This window comes from Alternaria ethzedia (genome assembly GCF_023757985.1).
Source record: "Alternaria ethzedia strain BMP 0044 chromosome Unknown scaffold_11, whole genome shotgun sequence".
In the NCBI taxonomy this organism is placed as follows: Eukaryota; Fungi; Ascomycota; class Dothideomycetes; order Pleosporales; family Pleosporaceae; genus Alternaria; species Alternaria ethzedia.
In genome coordinates this window covers 432,608-448,895 of record NW_026056204.1, presented here as the reverse complement: position 1 = coordinate 448,895, position 16,288 = coordinate 432,608, and the positions used below count along the sequence as shown (strand labels likewise).

General features: G+C 54.3%; 6 protein-coding genes across 6 annotated transcripts; 2 read left to right on the top strand and 4 right to left on the bottom strand.

Moving 5' to 3' along the window:
* Window positions 1-380: 380 nt before the first annotated feature.
* Window positions 381-2,325, bottom strand: SPE1 (Ornithine decarboxylase; the record flags this gene model as incomplete). Its single annotated transcript, XM_049377013.1, has 4 exons — window positions 381-1,441; window positions 1,492-1,784; window positions 2,178-2,196; window positions 2,319-2,325. The coding sequence occupies 4 exons, from the start codon at window positions 2,323-2,325 to the stop codon at window positions 381-383; spliced, it is 1,380 nt and encodes a 459-aa protein (XP_049233238.1).
* A 454-nt stretch (window positions 2,326-2,779) lies between these two features.
* J4E87_005399 (uncharacterized protein) lies at window positions 2,780-5,797 on the bottom strand (the record flags this gene model as incomplete). The annotated part of the gene is made up of 1 exon (XM_049377012.1): window positions 2,780-5,797. The coding sequence occupies one exon, from the start codon at window positions 5,795-5,797 to the stop codon at window positions 2,780-2,782; it is 3,018 nt and encodes a 1,005-aa protein (XP_049233237.1).
* Window positions 5,798-7,896: 2,099 nt separating this feature from the next.
* On the top strand, window positions 7,897-8,905 carry J4E87_005398 (uncharacterized protein; the record flags this gene model as incomplete). Its single annotated transcript, XM_049377011.1, has 2 exons — window positions 7,897-8,044; window positions 8,097-8,905. The coding sequence occupies 2 exons, from the start codon at window positions 7,897-7,899 to the stop codon at window positions 8,903-8,905; spliced, it is 957 nt and encodes a 318-aa protein (XP_049233236.1).
* Window positions 8,906-9,865: 960 nt separating this feature from the next.
* On the bottom strand, window positions 9,866-11,239 carry J4E87_005397 (uncharacterized protein; the record flags this gene model as incomplete). Its single annotated transcript, XM_049377010.1, has 1 exon — window positions 9,866-11,239. The coding sequence occupies one exon, from the start codon at window positions 11,237-11,239 to the stop codon at window positions 9,866-9,868; it is 1,374 nt and encodes a 457-aa protein (XP_049233235.1).
* Window positions 11,240-11,702: 463 nt separating this feature from the next.
* J4E87_005396 (uncharacterized protein) lies at window positions 11,703-13,490 on the bottom strand (the record flags this gene model as incomplete). Its single annotated transcript, XM_049377009.1, has 6 exons — window positions 11,703-12,011; window positions 12,059-12,910; window positions 12,960-13,091; window positions 13,145-13,231; window positions 13,283-13,354; window positions 13,401-13,490. 6 exons carry the CDS (start codon window positions 13,488-13,490, stop codon window positions 11,703-11,705), a joined length of 1,542 nt encoding a protein of 513 aa, XP_049233234.1.
* A 1,774-nt stretch (window positions 13,491-15,264) lies between these two features.
* On the top strand, window positions 15,265-15,982 carry J4E87_005395 (uncharacterized protein; the record flags this gene model as incomplete). Its single annotated transcript, XM_049377008.1, has 2 exons — window positions 15,265-15,271; window positions 15,294-15,982. The coding sequence occupies 2 exons, from the start codon at window positions 15,265-15,267 to the stop codon at window positions 15,980-15,982; spliced, it is 696 nt and encodes a 231-aa protein (XP_049233233.1).
* Window positions 15,983-16,288: the final 306 nt, after the last annotated feature.

Genomic DNA, 16,288 nt, shown 5'->3' with positions numbered 1-16,288 from the left:
CAACCACGATCCTCGACGCATGGCGGGCCGCGCAGTGCAGCGGGCCGACAACTCTGTGAGCATCCGCGAGCTTCGGCTTGTCAACACCAACGCGGCAAATCGGCTTCAACATCCCAGTCATTAGTGTCTGCCGTGCAAGCGACTATCAGGAAATGTCAAGCGTGGAGGTGAAGAGGGAACTAGACCTAGTAACAAAACCGACACAAGGGATGAATGCCTTTCCAGCTATAGTAATATACTGTATTTGAGATGATAAGAATACGAAACAACTACGAGATCTATCAAACTTTTAACCAAGGGATTACCTCCATACGCGCTTCTTCCGTCTCGCTATTACACACAAAAAATTCATCTATACCGCACAACGCTTCACTGAATATTTACATATCCAAAAGAGCCGCAGCACCAGACTCGCTGCACACGTAGACGACATCGTGGCTGTCGCTGAAGCCGTTGAAGCGAGTAGCAGAGCACTTGGTGTACGCGCCCATCTCCTCAAAGTAGAGCCAGTCACCCACGTCGAGTAGCTCGGGGAAGGTGCACGACGACGAGACGACGTCGATGCCATCGCATGTCGGACCCCAGATGGAGTACTCGACTTGAGACGGCGTGTCGTAGCCAGAGCGACGGACATCGTACAGAATATCGTTGCCGTTCTTCAGTACACGCGGCACGGGATGCTGGTGATCGAAGATGATGCTCGAGAAGTTGCCGTAGACACCGTCATTGAGGTACAGCATGTACGACGTGGTGCCGAGAGTAGCATCGGCAACGGTACGGCGAGCGATGACATGGCACGCAATGGTGAACGCTGTGGAGACATAGTAGCGTCCCGGTTCCCCAATGACGCGGATGTGGGGCGGGAAGTATTCGTCCAAGGCAGTAGACAGCACTGCGGCCATGGGCTCGAAGGTAGCATCGCCCGTAAAGCCGCCGCCGACGTCAAGGGTGTGCATGTTGAAGCCAAGTGCAGCTGCCTGGTCAAAGACGAAGCGGGCATCCTGCACAGCCTTGATGAAGGCCTTGGGGTCGGATGCGCCGGAGCCAACGTGGAACGCGACTCCAACGACGTTGAGCTCCAGCTTCTTCGCCAGCTCCAAGAGCTCTGCAGTCGTGTCCAAAGCGGCGCCGAATTTCTGGCTGAGACGGCACAAGCTGGCCGAGTCATCAGTCAAGATGCGCAGGTACAGCTCGGCATCCGGGAAGAGCTGCTTGGTCTTGTAGAGCTCGTCGGCATTGTCGAATGTCATCTGCTTGACGCCAGACTGAGCGGCGTAGCGCACGTAAGACTTGGTCTTGCAGGGCTGCGCGTAGATGATGCGAGACGGGTCGACGCCCAACTTGAGCACCGTCTCAATCTCGTTCTTGGAGGCACAGTCGAAGCCGAGACCCAGTGCGGTCATGAGACGCAGCACTTGGGGGTCAGGGTTGCACTTGACGGCTGCGGCATGTTAGTGGCGAGTCTACGTGGTATGGGGTGCAGTGACTTACCATAGTGCGGCTTGACGCGGCCTAGGTTCTTCTTCCAGCGCAAATGCTGGCGGTAGACCTCGCCCAGGTCGGCGACGAAGAAGGCCTCCTCCTCGCCGACGCTGCAGGTATCAGGATCAATAGCCTCGACACGGCTCTTGAGAGCGTGCGCAATCAACTGCTTGGATTTCCAGGCGCCATGATTGTCCACACTACCAGCGCAATAGTTGTTGAGTGACTGGATGTCTTTCAACGGGAATTGGTATTCTTCGGTAGTCGTGATAGCAGAAGGTGCCATGCCCTTGACGATGGGTCTGGATAGAGGGTTGGTTAATTAGGGTATTCGCCGGTCGTGGTGCCGCGTTAAGGTGGCTTGAAGGGTGCGAAGCCGAGGCTAGGTGTTGGGCGAGGTCTGGCCGCTTCCTCTGCGAGAGGAAGAACCGCTGATGGCGTCCTATGCGGCAGCTGAAGTTCGGGCTGCTCGAGTGTCTGGGTAGGAGACAAAAAGAAAAGGCGCTCGAGTTCGGTCTTAGATGGCGACAAGACGCGGAGGGGGGATGTTGTTGAAGACGTGAGGTGCTGGGCGCGCAGAGACAACTTGGGCGTTGAGCAGGAGCAGGGCCGAAGCCGTAGTGGGACGGGAGCCTTTGACGCGACCAAAGGCTGTCGGAAGGGGTGTGTGGGCTGCAGTGAAGGCGCAGACGGACGCTTTATAGGGCGCGGTGTCTGGCGGGCGGTGAATATGGGGAGCGGGTGAGGTGTAGGAGAAAGGGAGGCGATGGCGGGGAGCTGGAGTGACAATTTTCGCGCATTCGGTTGTGGTGCTGGAGTCTTGGACCGAACATTACTTAACATCCCTGCCCCGTCCAGGACCTGCAGCCACTAGCATTTCATTCTGACATCACCGGGGCTCGTGCATGGACGCCGACGGTGCCTGATCGGCTCGATGGCACGCATGCGAGGCTGAGCCACCGCTGGAGCTCGAAATCGCGCATGTCAGGTATGCCCGACGCGGCTTTTGGGCAACCGTCGCGCGCTCAACATGCCAAGGTCATTAAACGCGCATGGTACTTCTACCAACAGGGCACAGCAGTTGCGGTGAGTGCAGTGATATTTATTCTCTGATTGGGTGGAGTCGTAGCTATATGCCGGCTCATGCAGTATCTACTCAAAACAGGAACAACGCCATACCCTTCCCTACCCAGATGCCGCTGTGTGAATGCAAAAGGCGCAACATGTGAATGCTACTTGATTATGGTAAATAGTAACCCCGCAAGCCAGAACCTACTCCCTTCTCACGCGCGCTGCATCACGATTGGTACCGGATCATAATGGGTACGTCGGACAGGTCCACGCCGTACTGGTGCTGGAAGGCCAGCGACTTCAGCGAGGCATTGCTGTGGTGCGATCGCGTGCCGGCGCTGCCTCCGATGCCCGCCCCATGTTCGTAGTTGTAATCCAAACCCCCACTAAAGCGATCCCACCTAGAGATGTTGTTGGAACCCTTGACTTCTTTGCGGGGAGTCATTTCGAGGGGACTTTCGCATGGGCTTTCGACTGGACTCGCATTGTTGGACGCGTCGTTTGGATCCGAGTACAGGTCCAGGTTGACATCCGAGTACAGGCGATCTCCGAGCGTCCTACGGCGCTGATGCCAGACCTGGGACTGCCTTGGCGATATCACACCTTGAGGAGGCTGTTGCGGAGGCGCGCCATATCTGATCACCGGAGGAGACCCTCTCGGACTGCGAGGCCTGGGGCTGGGAGCAGCCCTGGGTCCTTGAGGCTTCCCAGTCTGTGGGACGGTAAGCCTGGCCGTGTTGATGGATGGCACAGGTGGGACGTCGATGCTCTGTGGGCGAAGTTTCGACGCCGTAGCCTCACCAGTTGCTTTCTTCAGGTTGTGAAGGCTTTTCCGGCGCTGTTGAGCGGGCATGTCCCGTCGATTAACGGATAGGTCCCTGCTGTGTAGGCGCGCAAATTCTGCAGCAGATTTGCTGTCCATGGTCACCATCGACTTCGACCGAGGCAAAGAAGCGCCTAGTTGATGTGGGTGGGTTGGAGAAACAACACGCTGTCTCGGGGTGTCGGACATGGCGATGTCGTACGGAGAGGTGCCGAGGGACGAGGTGATGGTACCAAGATGAACCACATCAAGTGCGGCCTGCTCAGGCTCTTGCTCGGTCTGACTCTGTGCAGGTGCAGACTTCCTTCGGAAGAAGGACAAGCTCCTGCGACGACCGTGAGCAGGGGGTGTGGGTGCACGCTCAGCCTCCAATTCAGCGAGTGGCTTGAACTCAGTCTGCTCCGGAGCAGAAGCCTCCATGGTGGAATCGTCCGCAGAAACGTGCTCTTTTGTCGGGTAGGTGTGCGTCAAGCAATCAATTCCCGGAGAGCTCGACACGCGTCGCTCAAACTTGGCTCGCACCCTGGTTGGGACCTCAGGAATCGTTCCCTCTGGAATTGGCTGGCATGACTGAACAACAGGATGTTCAGCCTGGGACGGCCGCTTCTTGTGAAATCGCTTTTGCTGTTTTGACGAAGCACTGTCAAACGATGCCCTTGAACCGATGGATCGGGATGTTATTGGCGAATGTACACACTCGGACGTCGATGATCTAGTAGAAGAGCTAGTAGACGGAACCGGACTGTTCAGCGCTGGCAGGTATCGCGCCTTCTGCACATTGACTGACAGCGATTGCTTGGATCTGCCACTCTCGGCTGAGCCATCCGAATCGCTCGTGGTGTTCGGCGACTCCACGAATTGACGGTTCTGTTTCACAAGAATTGAACGGCGAGTCTCGCGTCCCTGGCTCACCTCAACCATTTGCGGCGAGTCGTTGCACCGATGACACAGAATGGTGGTGGCGTTTTCCGTCGGCTCTTGACCGACTATACGTAGACTGCCAGCGGATGAGTAGCCAGAATCGGTCGTACGTGGTGCTGGCCGCTGAGAAGCTCTGCTCTTTGGCTTATTGGAGGTGGGCGCGATCGATGGGGACGAAGGTGCTGAGATCTCGATATCAGGCTGAGGCTTGGGCTCTGGTAAGGTAGGAGAAGGCTCCCGCTGATTGGACTCAGTCGTCTCCTCGGACACAAGAAACGGGCTTAACGGGATATCGTCCTGGTAGCTCTGGGCGAACTGCGCTGCGCCTTTCTTGCCCTGGGGCGTGAGCCGCAGAAACTTTGGGGATTCAGCTTCAGTGTTGTGCTGCGGCTCAGACGTGTACGCCATCATAACGACCGGGGTCTCCAATTCGTACGGTGTGGCTACTTCGTTGGCTTCCAGCTCATACAATGAAGAAGTCGCTGGAACAGCGGCTGACTTGCTCCTTGTGTGAGCTCTCTGGCGTGATGACTTCATCGTCAACGGACTGGAGGCATACTCTGTTGCTTCGAAATAGTCCTCCTCTTCAGTCTTGCGCAACTCTAAAGTCTCTGAACTGGGAACAGGCGATGCCGCACCGTTCGTGACAACGAGAGTTCCTGGCTGTAGGTTCCCTAGATGCGCATAATCCAGGTCCGATGGGGTGTGGGCTCGCGTTGTGTTGCTATCGCAAGGTTCATCAGATAAGCGAAGAGCTGCTTGAGGGCTCAAATGCGCCTTCGCCTTTGACTTTTGCTGCCACTTTGCCTCTTCCTCAGGGCTGAGCTTCGGCGCTTTCCATGAATTCCATGTCCTGCGACGTCCCTCGATGGGAGAGTGCCGTGTGCCTACACCAGGTGTCTGGACCAGGGACTGACGGCGTGTGAGCGAAGAAGAAGATCGATCAACTAGCGAAGTTCTTCGGCTAGGAGGTGCCTCAGCTACCGGCTGGGGAGGCTCCTCAGGTGATTCAAGGACTTCTTGCAGCGCCGCAAGTTCTTCTGGTGTGCCATTCTTCTTGACTTGTTGTAAAAGCCGAATTGCCTCAGCAATATCCACGTGTGAGACAGAAGCCAAAGACAGCTTGGAGTCTGCTAGGCCAGCAAGCTGGGCTGCCGAGCTGTGCTTGCTCCGGAAACACGACAAAGAATTGGTTCGGGAATTGGCTCTTGAGTTTGTTCGCGAGTTCGATCTCGAACCAATTGTCGATGCGCGACCACGCGTCTTTGTGACCTCCCCTAGCCCATCATCCTCGTGTGTCCATGTGGTGGGATCGAACTCGCTAGCAATAGGTGAGAGCAGTGCATCTTTGATTTGTTGGCGTCCTTCGGGGGTGAGGTCTGCCGATCTCGATGTTGTGGGTTGCGGGGAGTCGAGCTTCCCCGCCGCGCTCGCGGAGTTGGTGTTCGTCTTCGGTTTGGACAGTTTGTTGTGGTTCTCGGTACTGGGTTGGTTGCCCATATTGAAGGTGGTAGTGGGATTGGAGAGCGACGGCGCTCAAAACTATTGACAATGATGCATTGGAATTGCAGTAGCTAAAGAGAGAGTTAATTGCTGTTTGTGAATGCCAGGCTGGATGGGAGGTTGACTGCGTACCCTTATAGTGTCCTCGGAGCTGCAGCGTTATCAGTACGGAGGCTGGTATGCGAACATGAAAGCATAGTCCGGCGGTACACTAGAACTGGCGGACCAAGTGGAGGGATATTGAGGAACAATAAGTAATATGTCCCCGCGAGAACGGGCGTCTAGCGTTACCGGCTACAAGTGTCAAGGACGCCAGACATGGAACTACGAGCGGTGCACGTCGCAGGCAAAGATTGAGCTGGTCTACGTGACAACAAACTTGGAAGAAGGTCGATATGAAACCGGACAATGCAGGCTGCATCGAGGATGGGAGCAATCTGCCAATCAAGATTGCTGCACGCACGAGCGCCGCAACCAATCAAGGCGGGGGGTCGTGATGCATGCGCAACGCGAAGGCTGGATCCCAGATGCTTTTTGCCGTATCGGTGAACTAACGGCTGATCGGACCTCTGCAAGCCTCAAACCATGGCAAAGTGCAAATTCCACATGCACAAGTCGTGCCATGGCTGTGAAAGATCCACACCAGGAAAAGCTAGGCGAGCTGGTTTGTTGTGGCCGTGCCGACATACGCGTCTCGCAACATAAAGCGTGGCGGTGCTCCTAGCAAGCACAGTGGCTGGCCGTGTCGCCATCCCAGATGTCTTTTGCCGTAGTTCCCTGGTCTTCGCCTTGGTCCATGCATTCAGCATGCATGAACAGTTCGCGCGGTACTCCTCGCTTTCCTTTTTCTCTCAACTCTTGTAGCGGATACTTGAACCTGACGATCCCAGCTTGAGTAGACTGTGGATTATCTCCGATCAGCAGTCCGTCTTTGTTTCCATGTCGCGTCGTGATTGTCCTAGGGTTCTGGCTACGCGCGTTATCATCCCCGCCACGTATTCTCAGGACACATAGTCACCGCTACTCCTGCGACCGTCCAAGAAATGACTGGCAGCAATTTTCCAGGAATAAAGGACTGCAGTAAGTAGGCTGATCAGGTGGCAGGTCCGACGCGCGACATACGCGACACAGTTGCGCGCACCTACCCCGGGTTCTGGATAAAAGCCCGAATGCATCGACTGGTCTCGAAACCATATCGCAGGCTGCTATGCACTTGCACCAGCAACAGGCCACACTGGAGTTCGGGAGTAGTTTTGTAAAACTATCAAGGCCGGAGCACTGAAGGCCTGGATGTCGCGCACCACTAGCAACGCGCTCCACCTCACGACGGAGTGACAGCCATATCAGGCCGCGCAATACTGCCGAGCATCGTAAGTCACATGGACCTTACAATGTCGGGTCTCTCGATGCGACAACAGCCTGGTCCTCGGACGTGTCATCGTAGTGCTGACGCTGAAACTCTGCGTTGCGTTTGAGCGAGATCGAGCTCTGCGACGGCTGGCCTCGAATCTCGATGGCAAGGTTGTTGAGGCAGAATCGATGCGCCAGCCGCACAAACATGGCGTTAGTCCTATCGCGACTCTGCAGCAGCCACACCCGCAGAGGCTCGTCGCCGCATCATCATCAGTAAGCCTTCCAAGGTTGACGTGAGATTTCGTCCGCAGGTGTTGGGAAGCATTCACGATCTTCACTCCGCGCAATCGAAGAGTCTGCGCCTTGATGGTGACGTCCAGCACCGCGATCGAAGCGGAGGCGGCGGGATCTTACGCAAGCCGGCTTAGTCGTGGAGCCGTGACATCATAGTCGCGTCCTAGCAACAACACCGCTTGTATGAGACTTTCATTGCGCCGCGGACTGTCCTGCCATCATATCTGCTTTTGGTCCCCTCTCATCTTCTTAGGCCTGCTCCCTGCTGCTGATCGCGTCTTCGTGTCTTTCCTGCTTCACTTCCGTCACTTCACCTTCTGGTCGCGTGCCGTGTTACCCTATCCGCACACTCCCGTCGCAGGCGCGTTGGATACCCCTTGGAGCCGCAACAGGACTCATCGCCGTTCTACCCGCAAACCTCACAAGACCGTCGAGGGACATCAGCCATCATGTTGGGGCTCTCGTATTGGGTCGTCCCCATCTTCTCCGCAGTAGTATGGACTGCTATGCTCATCACCATGCTGGTGTACTGGGCTGCCACCGGCAAACCGCATTATGTGACAATGAGCGACGGGCAAAACATTCCTTACATTTCTGGTGAGTGATGCAGCATGGACAATACGATCCATACAATGCTAACGGCATCCAGACATCGGTGCGGATTACCTCAAAGCCATGTTCATTGCCATGTCCGCCGTTACTGTCGTAACCTTCGATCTCGCCTTTATTTTCGAGCGCTGGCTGCGACACACCAACAAACTTGCGCCAAACACGTCTCACTGGCAGAAGATCTACTCAGGTTGCGCAACCGTCGCCGCCATAATCGGTGCCGCCGGTCTGATCCTCCTCACTATCTTCGATTGCAAGAACCACAACAGACTGCATAACATCTTTCTTGGTGTCTTCATCATCGGCTACATTGTCTCGGCAATCTTCATTTGCTGGGAGTACCAGCGCCTAGGCATACACTACCGCGAGCACTCCATCCTCCGAATCTCCTTCTGGATCAAACTCTTCTTCATCATCACCGAAGTGTGCCTCGCCATCGCCTTTGCGGTATGCTCCAAGCAGCACATCTATAACGTGGCTGCTGTCTTGGAATGGTGTGTATCCTTCATCTACTGCTTCTACGTCTTCAGCTTCTTCATCGACTTCCTACCTGCCACGCGCACCAAGAACCACCAGTCCAAGCAGACCGAGATGCAAGTCTTCGAGGAGAGCGGCGAGACCGGACGAACCCACCCGCATCACCACATGGGTGATGGCGCTGCGGACAGCCAGCAGTACTACCGTGGCAACTCGCAAATGGCCGTACCGCAAACTAATGGTTACGCCAACGGATACACCAACGGCAACTCTCTTACTAATGGCCAGGCCAACGGCTACGTATCACACACCGGAAACGGCTACCCTATGCCCGCGCAGGACCCATCCCCACTGCCCTCGCGCAACTTCTAATTTCTCTATGTATACCCCGTATTTGTACATATTCAATTTGTTTTGTTTTGAGCTTTTGGCATTTACATATACCACTGGCGTTTTGTTTATTTGAGTCCACGCATAGTTACGATTAAGAATGAAGCACGCATGAGAGTTGTATTGACGGGGGCTCGATGTACTAGTAAATGACATTTAATATGGCACATAATGGAATGAGATGATACTATAACGAGCTTTTCTCCCACACATATAGTGAGCCCTGGGACTGGAATTAACCACAAACCACTCACATCAGTCTCAACACAAGATATCATGCTTTAGACATACACGTGCATTCCGATTATATCCCGTGTTACTCAATCGTGCTATGCTTTGGTTACGTTCTTGCACGAGCACACTCCACGAAGCAACAAGTGACTGTAGCCTACTTGACACTAAAGGTGAACCGGCGATTTAAATTTGAGGTGGGTGGAAACGTCCCACTGATTGTGGGCATATTTACAGACTTCAGGGTCGTTGATCCAAGAGTAATAGCAAGGAAGAAACTCGCCCATCCGATATTTATACGGCATTATCTTAATCTGCTTGCTCAAAGGTGTGTGAAATATGAAGCAGATGTAGTTATTCCTGCCAAATGTCAAACAGAGAGATACTATGAAACTGCAATCAGTTCGTATTCAAATAATATAGCGTCATGCGTTCGTAGATTGGATACAATATTAACAGACTAGTACAAGTCAATGTGTTGTCAAAGAGTTTTAGAAAATACTCGATTTGTACGGTCGTGTGAACTATTCAGATATCTATCGAAACTCCTGGTCGGAGTCCAACCAGATAGCGCGGTGTGGTGAATTACTTCATCATAAAGATGCCCATTCATGCCTATGCAATGCCCGTGTGATGCCAATATAAAACGCCAGATACATGCAGCTTCATACTGTCTGATACCGTTATGCCCATCCCGTCTAAACACTACTTCTAGTTCCTATCATCCCTACGCCTCTTCTCATACCTCTCCTCATCCTCATACTCCCTATCTCTCCTCCGTTTCCTGCGATCATCCGAGTCACGACTGCGACTGCGATCCCTCCTATCGCTCTTCCGCTTCGAGTCTCGACTCCTGCTACGGTACCGATCGCGGCGCTTTTCTTTTCGGTCGTCGGGGCTGCGGCTACGTTCTCTTCGCTTCTCGCGCCTGCGCTCGCTATCGTAGTCGTCGTCTCGAGTTCGCTCTCTCCGCTTGTCTCGGCGGCGGTCGCTGTCGTAGTAGTCGTCCTTGTCTCTTCGGCGGTCTTTGTCTTTCCTCCGTTCGCTGTCATAGTCGTCGTCGCGTCGGCGGTCGCGGTCATCTCGCTTTTCTTTCCGCTTCTCGCGCCTTCGCTCGTCGTCTTCGCTGTCGTCGTCGTATTTGCTCTTGCTTCTTGACGGCTTCTCGTCTGGGAGCAAGCTCTGAGCCTCTAGTTTGGCCTTTAGCTCCTCTTCTGTGATCATCTCACCGGTAACCTTGTTCCGCAGCGTAACGGGGTTGTAGCTCTGCGCGACCTTCTTCCCTTTGCCTTTGCCACCACCCCATTCCCCTAGCTCAACGCCTATTGCAGCGTCTTCCTTTGCGCCTATGCCAAGCAGCGCTGGTCGCCGTTTGACTTCTTTCGGTTTCGCAGCAGGACCGTTCTTGCCTATTGCATCGCCGTCCTTCCAACCCATACCACGTAGGAGCGCCGCGCCGAAGCCTTCAATCGGGGTAGCTTCGTATGCTTCGAGGGTGGGCGCGTCGGGCGCATTGTTGAGATCGTTTAAGAGTGCGTCCTCTTCTGATTGTACAGGAATCACGAGATCGTTGTCCGTGGATTTGCCGCTGATCAGCACATCGAGTGCCTTCTTCTCGAGCCGCTGCTCTTCCGTGAGATTGTCTTGCTCCACCTCCATCGGTTCCGCGGCTTCAGCTTCCGCAGCTCCATTTTCTTGCGCTTCGTCTTTCTTGATAATCGTAAGGCCATATTGCACCTTCGGCTCCTCCATCTTGCTCTCATCGACCGTGACATTTTGCGCTTGCTGATGGGGTGCTTTCGCAAGTTGTTTCCGCCGTGCCTCTGCTCGCCAATCGCGGTTGGGTAAAGCTGGAATGATGCGCGGTCCCTCCTTCTCTTTTTTCCCGTTGGCATCGACCGCGCCGCCCTCTGCTGCGTCCCATCCCGTGATCTCTTGTTGCGTATTCGAATCGTCTGGTTCGTCGTCACCGAGCAAAAGCTTGGTCTTTTTGGTGTCTTTCTGTGCGGGGGAAGATTTCAGCCCTGGCTTCGTCTTCAGTGCCCCGAGCGACATCTTGAAGCCGCCCGGCTTGGGGGCGGCCATGGTGAATTGATCCTGCGTGGAGGCGCGTGCGCGTTGCTTTGTCTTGTGCTTTCGCAACCGCTAGAAAAAGGTGTGAAGATTTTTGGAGGCTCAGATGCAGCTTCAGGGGCGAAAGGTGTGGAGGTGTTGTGGTGTTTGTGAATGTGCTGTCGTAGGAAATGTTCACTCAGAAATCTGAAGTTCGCGCGACGACCGCCGATGATGTAGTCTTGGCATTAGGCACCAGCCACACGGGATCAGCTCCTGACCAAACTCACCTGTTAAGCAATGTTCGAGGGTTGAAATGTGCTTCTAAGAAAATCCGTTGCGACAGCACCCTTGCGCGATTAGATTCGAGCGATTAAAGCATTGGTGCAAACACGCGCTCCATATTTTCACAGAGTATATATGCATTCATCTCTTGAGTTATTTCATTGCCCATGCTTCGTAACTACAAATACATATAGTACAACACACCTAACTCTCATCCCTCGCTCGGCAGTGGGGGAAACAACACACCCTTGTGCGCTGCACCCAGCTCTACCAACGGAGTTCCGTAGTCTACATCTGCGCCAGGCTTGCAGTACTCAAAGGTTCTTCGATCTTGCTGTACGCCTAGCTGATCAAGTAGCATGCGTGCTTTGTTCGGCATGTATGGCTGTAATAGGATACCGGTGATTCGAAGTGCTTCAGCAGCAAGATAAATGATCTTGTCGACATCCTCGCCAGGCTCTCCTGGGCCGAAGGTCAAGACCTTGTCCCATGGTTGCGACATCTGGAAGAAAGCGTTCGACTTGGTCGAGTTAGTAGGATGGCAGGAAGATGAGTGTCTGGACTTACCCCTCGGACGAACTCTGCGATTTGAGACACGGCTTTACGCGGATCGTAGGCATCAAAAGATGCATCTACTTGCGAGGCGATGGTAGCAAGAGAATTATTCCGGAACTTGGAACCTGGTCCTTCCGCCCACTCCTCCGCTGGCCACCCACCAACACGCTCGACTGCGCCACGAACGCTCCATTTCTTGCCTCGTGTAACACGAGAAGCCAGGTTTCCGAGTTGCTGGTTCAGGAACTTGTTGTACAAACCAATGATGCGGAAATTGTCATAGCTCGCATCGTCTTGTATACCACCCTCGCGAGCCATGTAAAAGCGCATAACATCCGGACCGAACCGATCAAGGGCGTGGAAAGGATCGACGACCCTGCCAGTAGATTTGGACATTTTGGACCCTCCAAGAGTCCAGTGAGCGTGTGTCAGAATCTTCTTGGGCAGTGGAAGTCCAAGAGCCATGAGGAAGGCAGGCCAGTAAATGCAGTGAAATCGCACAATGTCCTTGCCAATGACATGACAGTCCGCGGGCCAGCCTCCTGCCTGTTCGCGGCCCGGTGTCCATGGGTATCCGGCCTTGGTCGCATAGTTCATAAGCGCGTCGAGCCATACGTAGATGGTCTGCGAGTCGTCTCCGGGAACTCGAATGCCCCACGTTAGTCGTTCATACGGTCGAGACACAGACAGGTCCTCCAATCCTGATTCGACCGCTTGCACAACCTCCTTCATACGGTGCTCCGGGGTTATCCACTCGGGGTTGTTCTTGAAAAACTCGAGCAACTTATCCTGGAATGCCGAGAGCCGGAAGTGATAGTTGACTTCTGAAGACCACTCTACTTCACTACCAGTCTCAATCGATGTCTGTAGCCTGGTCAGATCGAATGACAGTGGCGCCCCAGCAAAATCTTACCATCATCTTCCTCCCTGTAGGTGGGTCAAGATATGGCTGTACGGCAGACTGTGGGTAGAAGCATTCGTCGGTGACTGAATACCATCCCTCATGCTTCTGCTCGTATATGAGGCCCTTCTCTTGTAGCAGGAACTGTCCGCCATCAGCTACATGGCTTTCCACCGTCTGAACTCAAGTTCTCGTACCCATGCATACTCGACAGCTTCCTTATGTTCTCTATCCGTCGTCCGTACGAAGTGATCGTTCGTGATCTCGGCTTTGGCTGCAAGTTCCTCGTACAGGTAAGTAACGATGGCGGGGGCTCGTTATGCGTGCATGCGTACTCTGAAGATCTCGGCACCCTTATCGCAGAACAGTTTCGGGTCAATGCCAGCTTTTGCAGCTGCTCTCTGAACCTGTTACAGATTTAGTGCAATACTATCACATTGCCAGGTAAACCACCTTTAGGCCATGTTCATCTGTTCCGGTGCATAGCAACGCCTTTTCTCCTTTGAGTTCATGCCACCGCTTTATCACGTCCGTGAGGACCATGGTATACAGGTGGCCGACATGCGGGGCAGCATTGACATAGAATATTGGCGTGGTGATGTAGTAGGGCTTCTCCGACGTTTGGGTGGTAATGTGCCGGCGGCTTCGTCCGCTACCAGCCTGCAAGGACGAGCAAATCCATGCTGACGGCCGCCTCGACAAGCTCGAAAGCACCGCTCTGAACGCAGGCGCCGTGGACCTGGCTATTCTTGCATGCATACTTTCATGGGCGTCTCACAGTGATTCGCGACGATTTCCCGCGGCAACTTTTGGCGCGGTGCCACGTGCGACGCTAGCTTAATCAGCTCCTTATCGACCAGGCGGCTGCTCAGACAACCCAACACACACCACGACGCGTTCCTGTCGCTCGAGTCCTTCACATTCATATCACCAGCTGAAACCGGCGACTTTGAAAGAGCACATGGAGTGAAAACGTTCGAATCCAGAGGGCGCATCGAGCCTGGCTGACGATTCCCCTGACAGTAATCCCATCAGTCTTGCGTTGCCAATAGACTCACAAGCCCAACAGGAACCGTTCGCGATTCAAAGGATTCAGACTAGGGGTCTCCTTCCCACGTGGCACATGGTGTACTGCAAGGAGCATTCATGCAGGTGTTTCTTTTCCATCGAAATATGCCGTCAGACGCCCGCAAGCGCACCCTGCATGCGAGCAACACTTGCGTTATTGTCTTGCCGACAATGCTATATTCTCCGCCTCTCAGCGTATCTACCGTTTACGGCTGGTCGAATCGCTGCTGTCCCAGGACAACGGCTCTTTCGGAAGCCCTCGCAGAGTCACTTGCATCATGGTCCTCCTACGTCAACCGGGCGAGCCCATTGTCCTACAGATCGCAGGTTGCGATCGATTCAAAATCATTGGTGGACCTGAAGTCTCTTTCTCTCGATCTCAAAGATGATTTCAGTCTCGACATGCGCTAATGTGCGTAATATTGCTCGATCACACCTCCATGAAAGCTACTCCACCTTTGAGCCGCCTCCTTAACGCCGATACCTCAATCCTGAGTCGTTTACTCGTGAACCTTCCAGAAGGCGTTCTTTGATCCAGTAAAATCAATCTTTCATAATGTGGCGCGTCATTGTGCTGATATCGAGTGCACGCGAGCCGTGCCAAGCCTCTTTTTTCTATTGAAGCTATTCAGACCCAAAAGAGGTAATCACAACACCAGAACTCGTTCGCTTTCAACGTTGTAGTAATCCCTTGTTGCACTTGTCGCAAAGCGTATGCTCGCCGTCTCCCCGCGAGCTTTGAATCTTCTCGGACCAAGTTATCCGTAATCCATAGCGCCCCCGAAGGCCTGGAAGACCTCTTTGCTCTGGATAACCTTGCTTTGGGGCTTAACCGACCTCCATTCAGAGTGATCCCTTTGAGGGCTTGCCTTCACTTATCGGACTTGGGCGACCCGAAGGTCTATTGAGCAACAATGTGGCCTATTCATGTTCTGGGGTGTCAATAGAGAAAAAGAACGCCTCCGTTAGGTTCTCTCGTGTGATTACATCTCCCTCTCGAACTTAAGTACTCTCCCCAGCACGCACCAATATCTTTCGACATCGTCTGCACCTTCAAGGATCAGCATCAACCATCTGATCAACAGTCGATCCTCTCCAACCTTCACGATACTTTACCACACGATCTATCCAAGTTCGACATCATGAAGATCTCCGCCTTCATCGCCTCCGCCATCCTGTCGGTCACTGTTTACAGTGCCGCCTTGCCAGTTCCTGCCCCCGTCGCTCCACCCGCTGCTGAGGGAACGAGATGGCCCGTTTGGGGGCGTGATGCTGAAGCCGCTCCCGTCGCTGCACCCGCTGCTGAGGGAACGAGAAAGCCCGTTTGGGGACGCAACGCTGAAGCAGCACCCGCTGAAGCAACGCATAAGCCCGTCTGGGGACGCAACGCTGAAGCAGCACCCGCTCCTAGCCCACAGAAGCATAAGCCCGTCTGGGGACGCGACGCTGAAGCTGCTCCCGCTCCTGGCCCACCGAAGTGGGTGTATCCCGGAACGAAGCCCGTTTGGGGTCGCAACGCTGAAGCAGCACCCGCTCCTGGCCCACCGAAGTGGGTGTATCCCGGAACGAAGCCCGTTTGGGGACGCAACGCTGAAGCTGCTCCCGCTCCCAACCCACAGAAGCATAAGCCCGTCTGGGGACGCGACGCTGAAGCTGCTCCCGCTCCTGGCCCACCGAAGTGGGTGTATCCCGGAACGAAGCCTGTTTGGGGACGCAACGCTGAAGCAGCACCCGCTCCTAACCCACAGAAGCATAAGCCCGTTTGGGGACGCGATGCTGAAGCTGCTCCCGCTCCTGACGCAGGGAGAAAGCCAGTTTGGGGGCGCGACGCTGAAGCTGCTCCCGCTCCTGACGCAGGGAGAAGGCCAGTTTGGGGGCGCAACGCTGAAGCTGCTCCCGCTCCTAACCCACAGGGTGGGCCCCTTTGGGACACCAAAGTTGGCGCGGCCGAAGACGATGAGGAGTAAACCTCTTCACGATGAGAAGATTCTTCGACTCTTACATCGCACTACGACAACCGCCATATCAGCTGCTCGATTGCACCATCTCCTACCTTCGATTCAGAACACTCGACGCACACTCGATCATTCGCAAGTCATACACACGCCAGCTACACTTGCAATATGACCATGGACAACCACGCGACGAGTCTTGTGTTATTATACCGATAGCTCTACACAACACTGTCTCAGTCATGAGGCATGTACTGGTACCTCATCAGTACACGGACAGAGCTTGACCGGTCTCCCACCTCTTGGACCACGTTCGTGGCA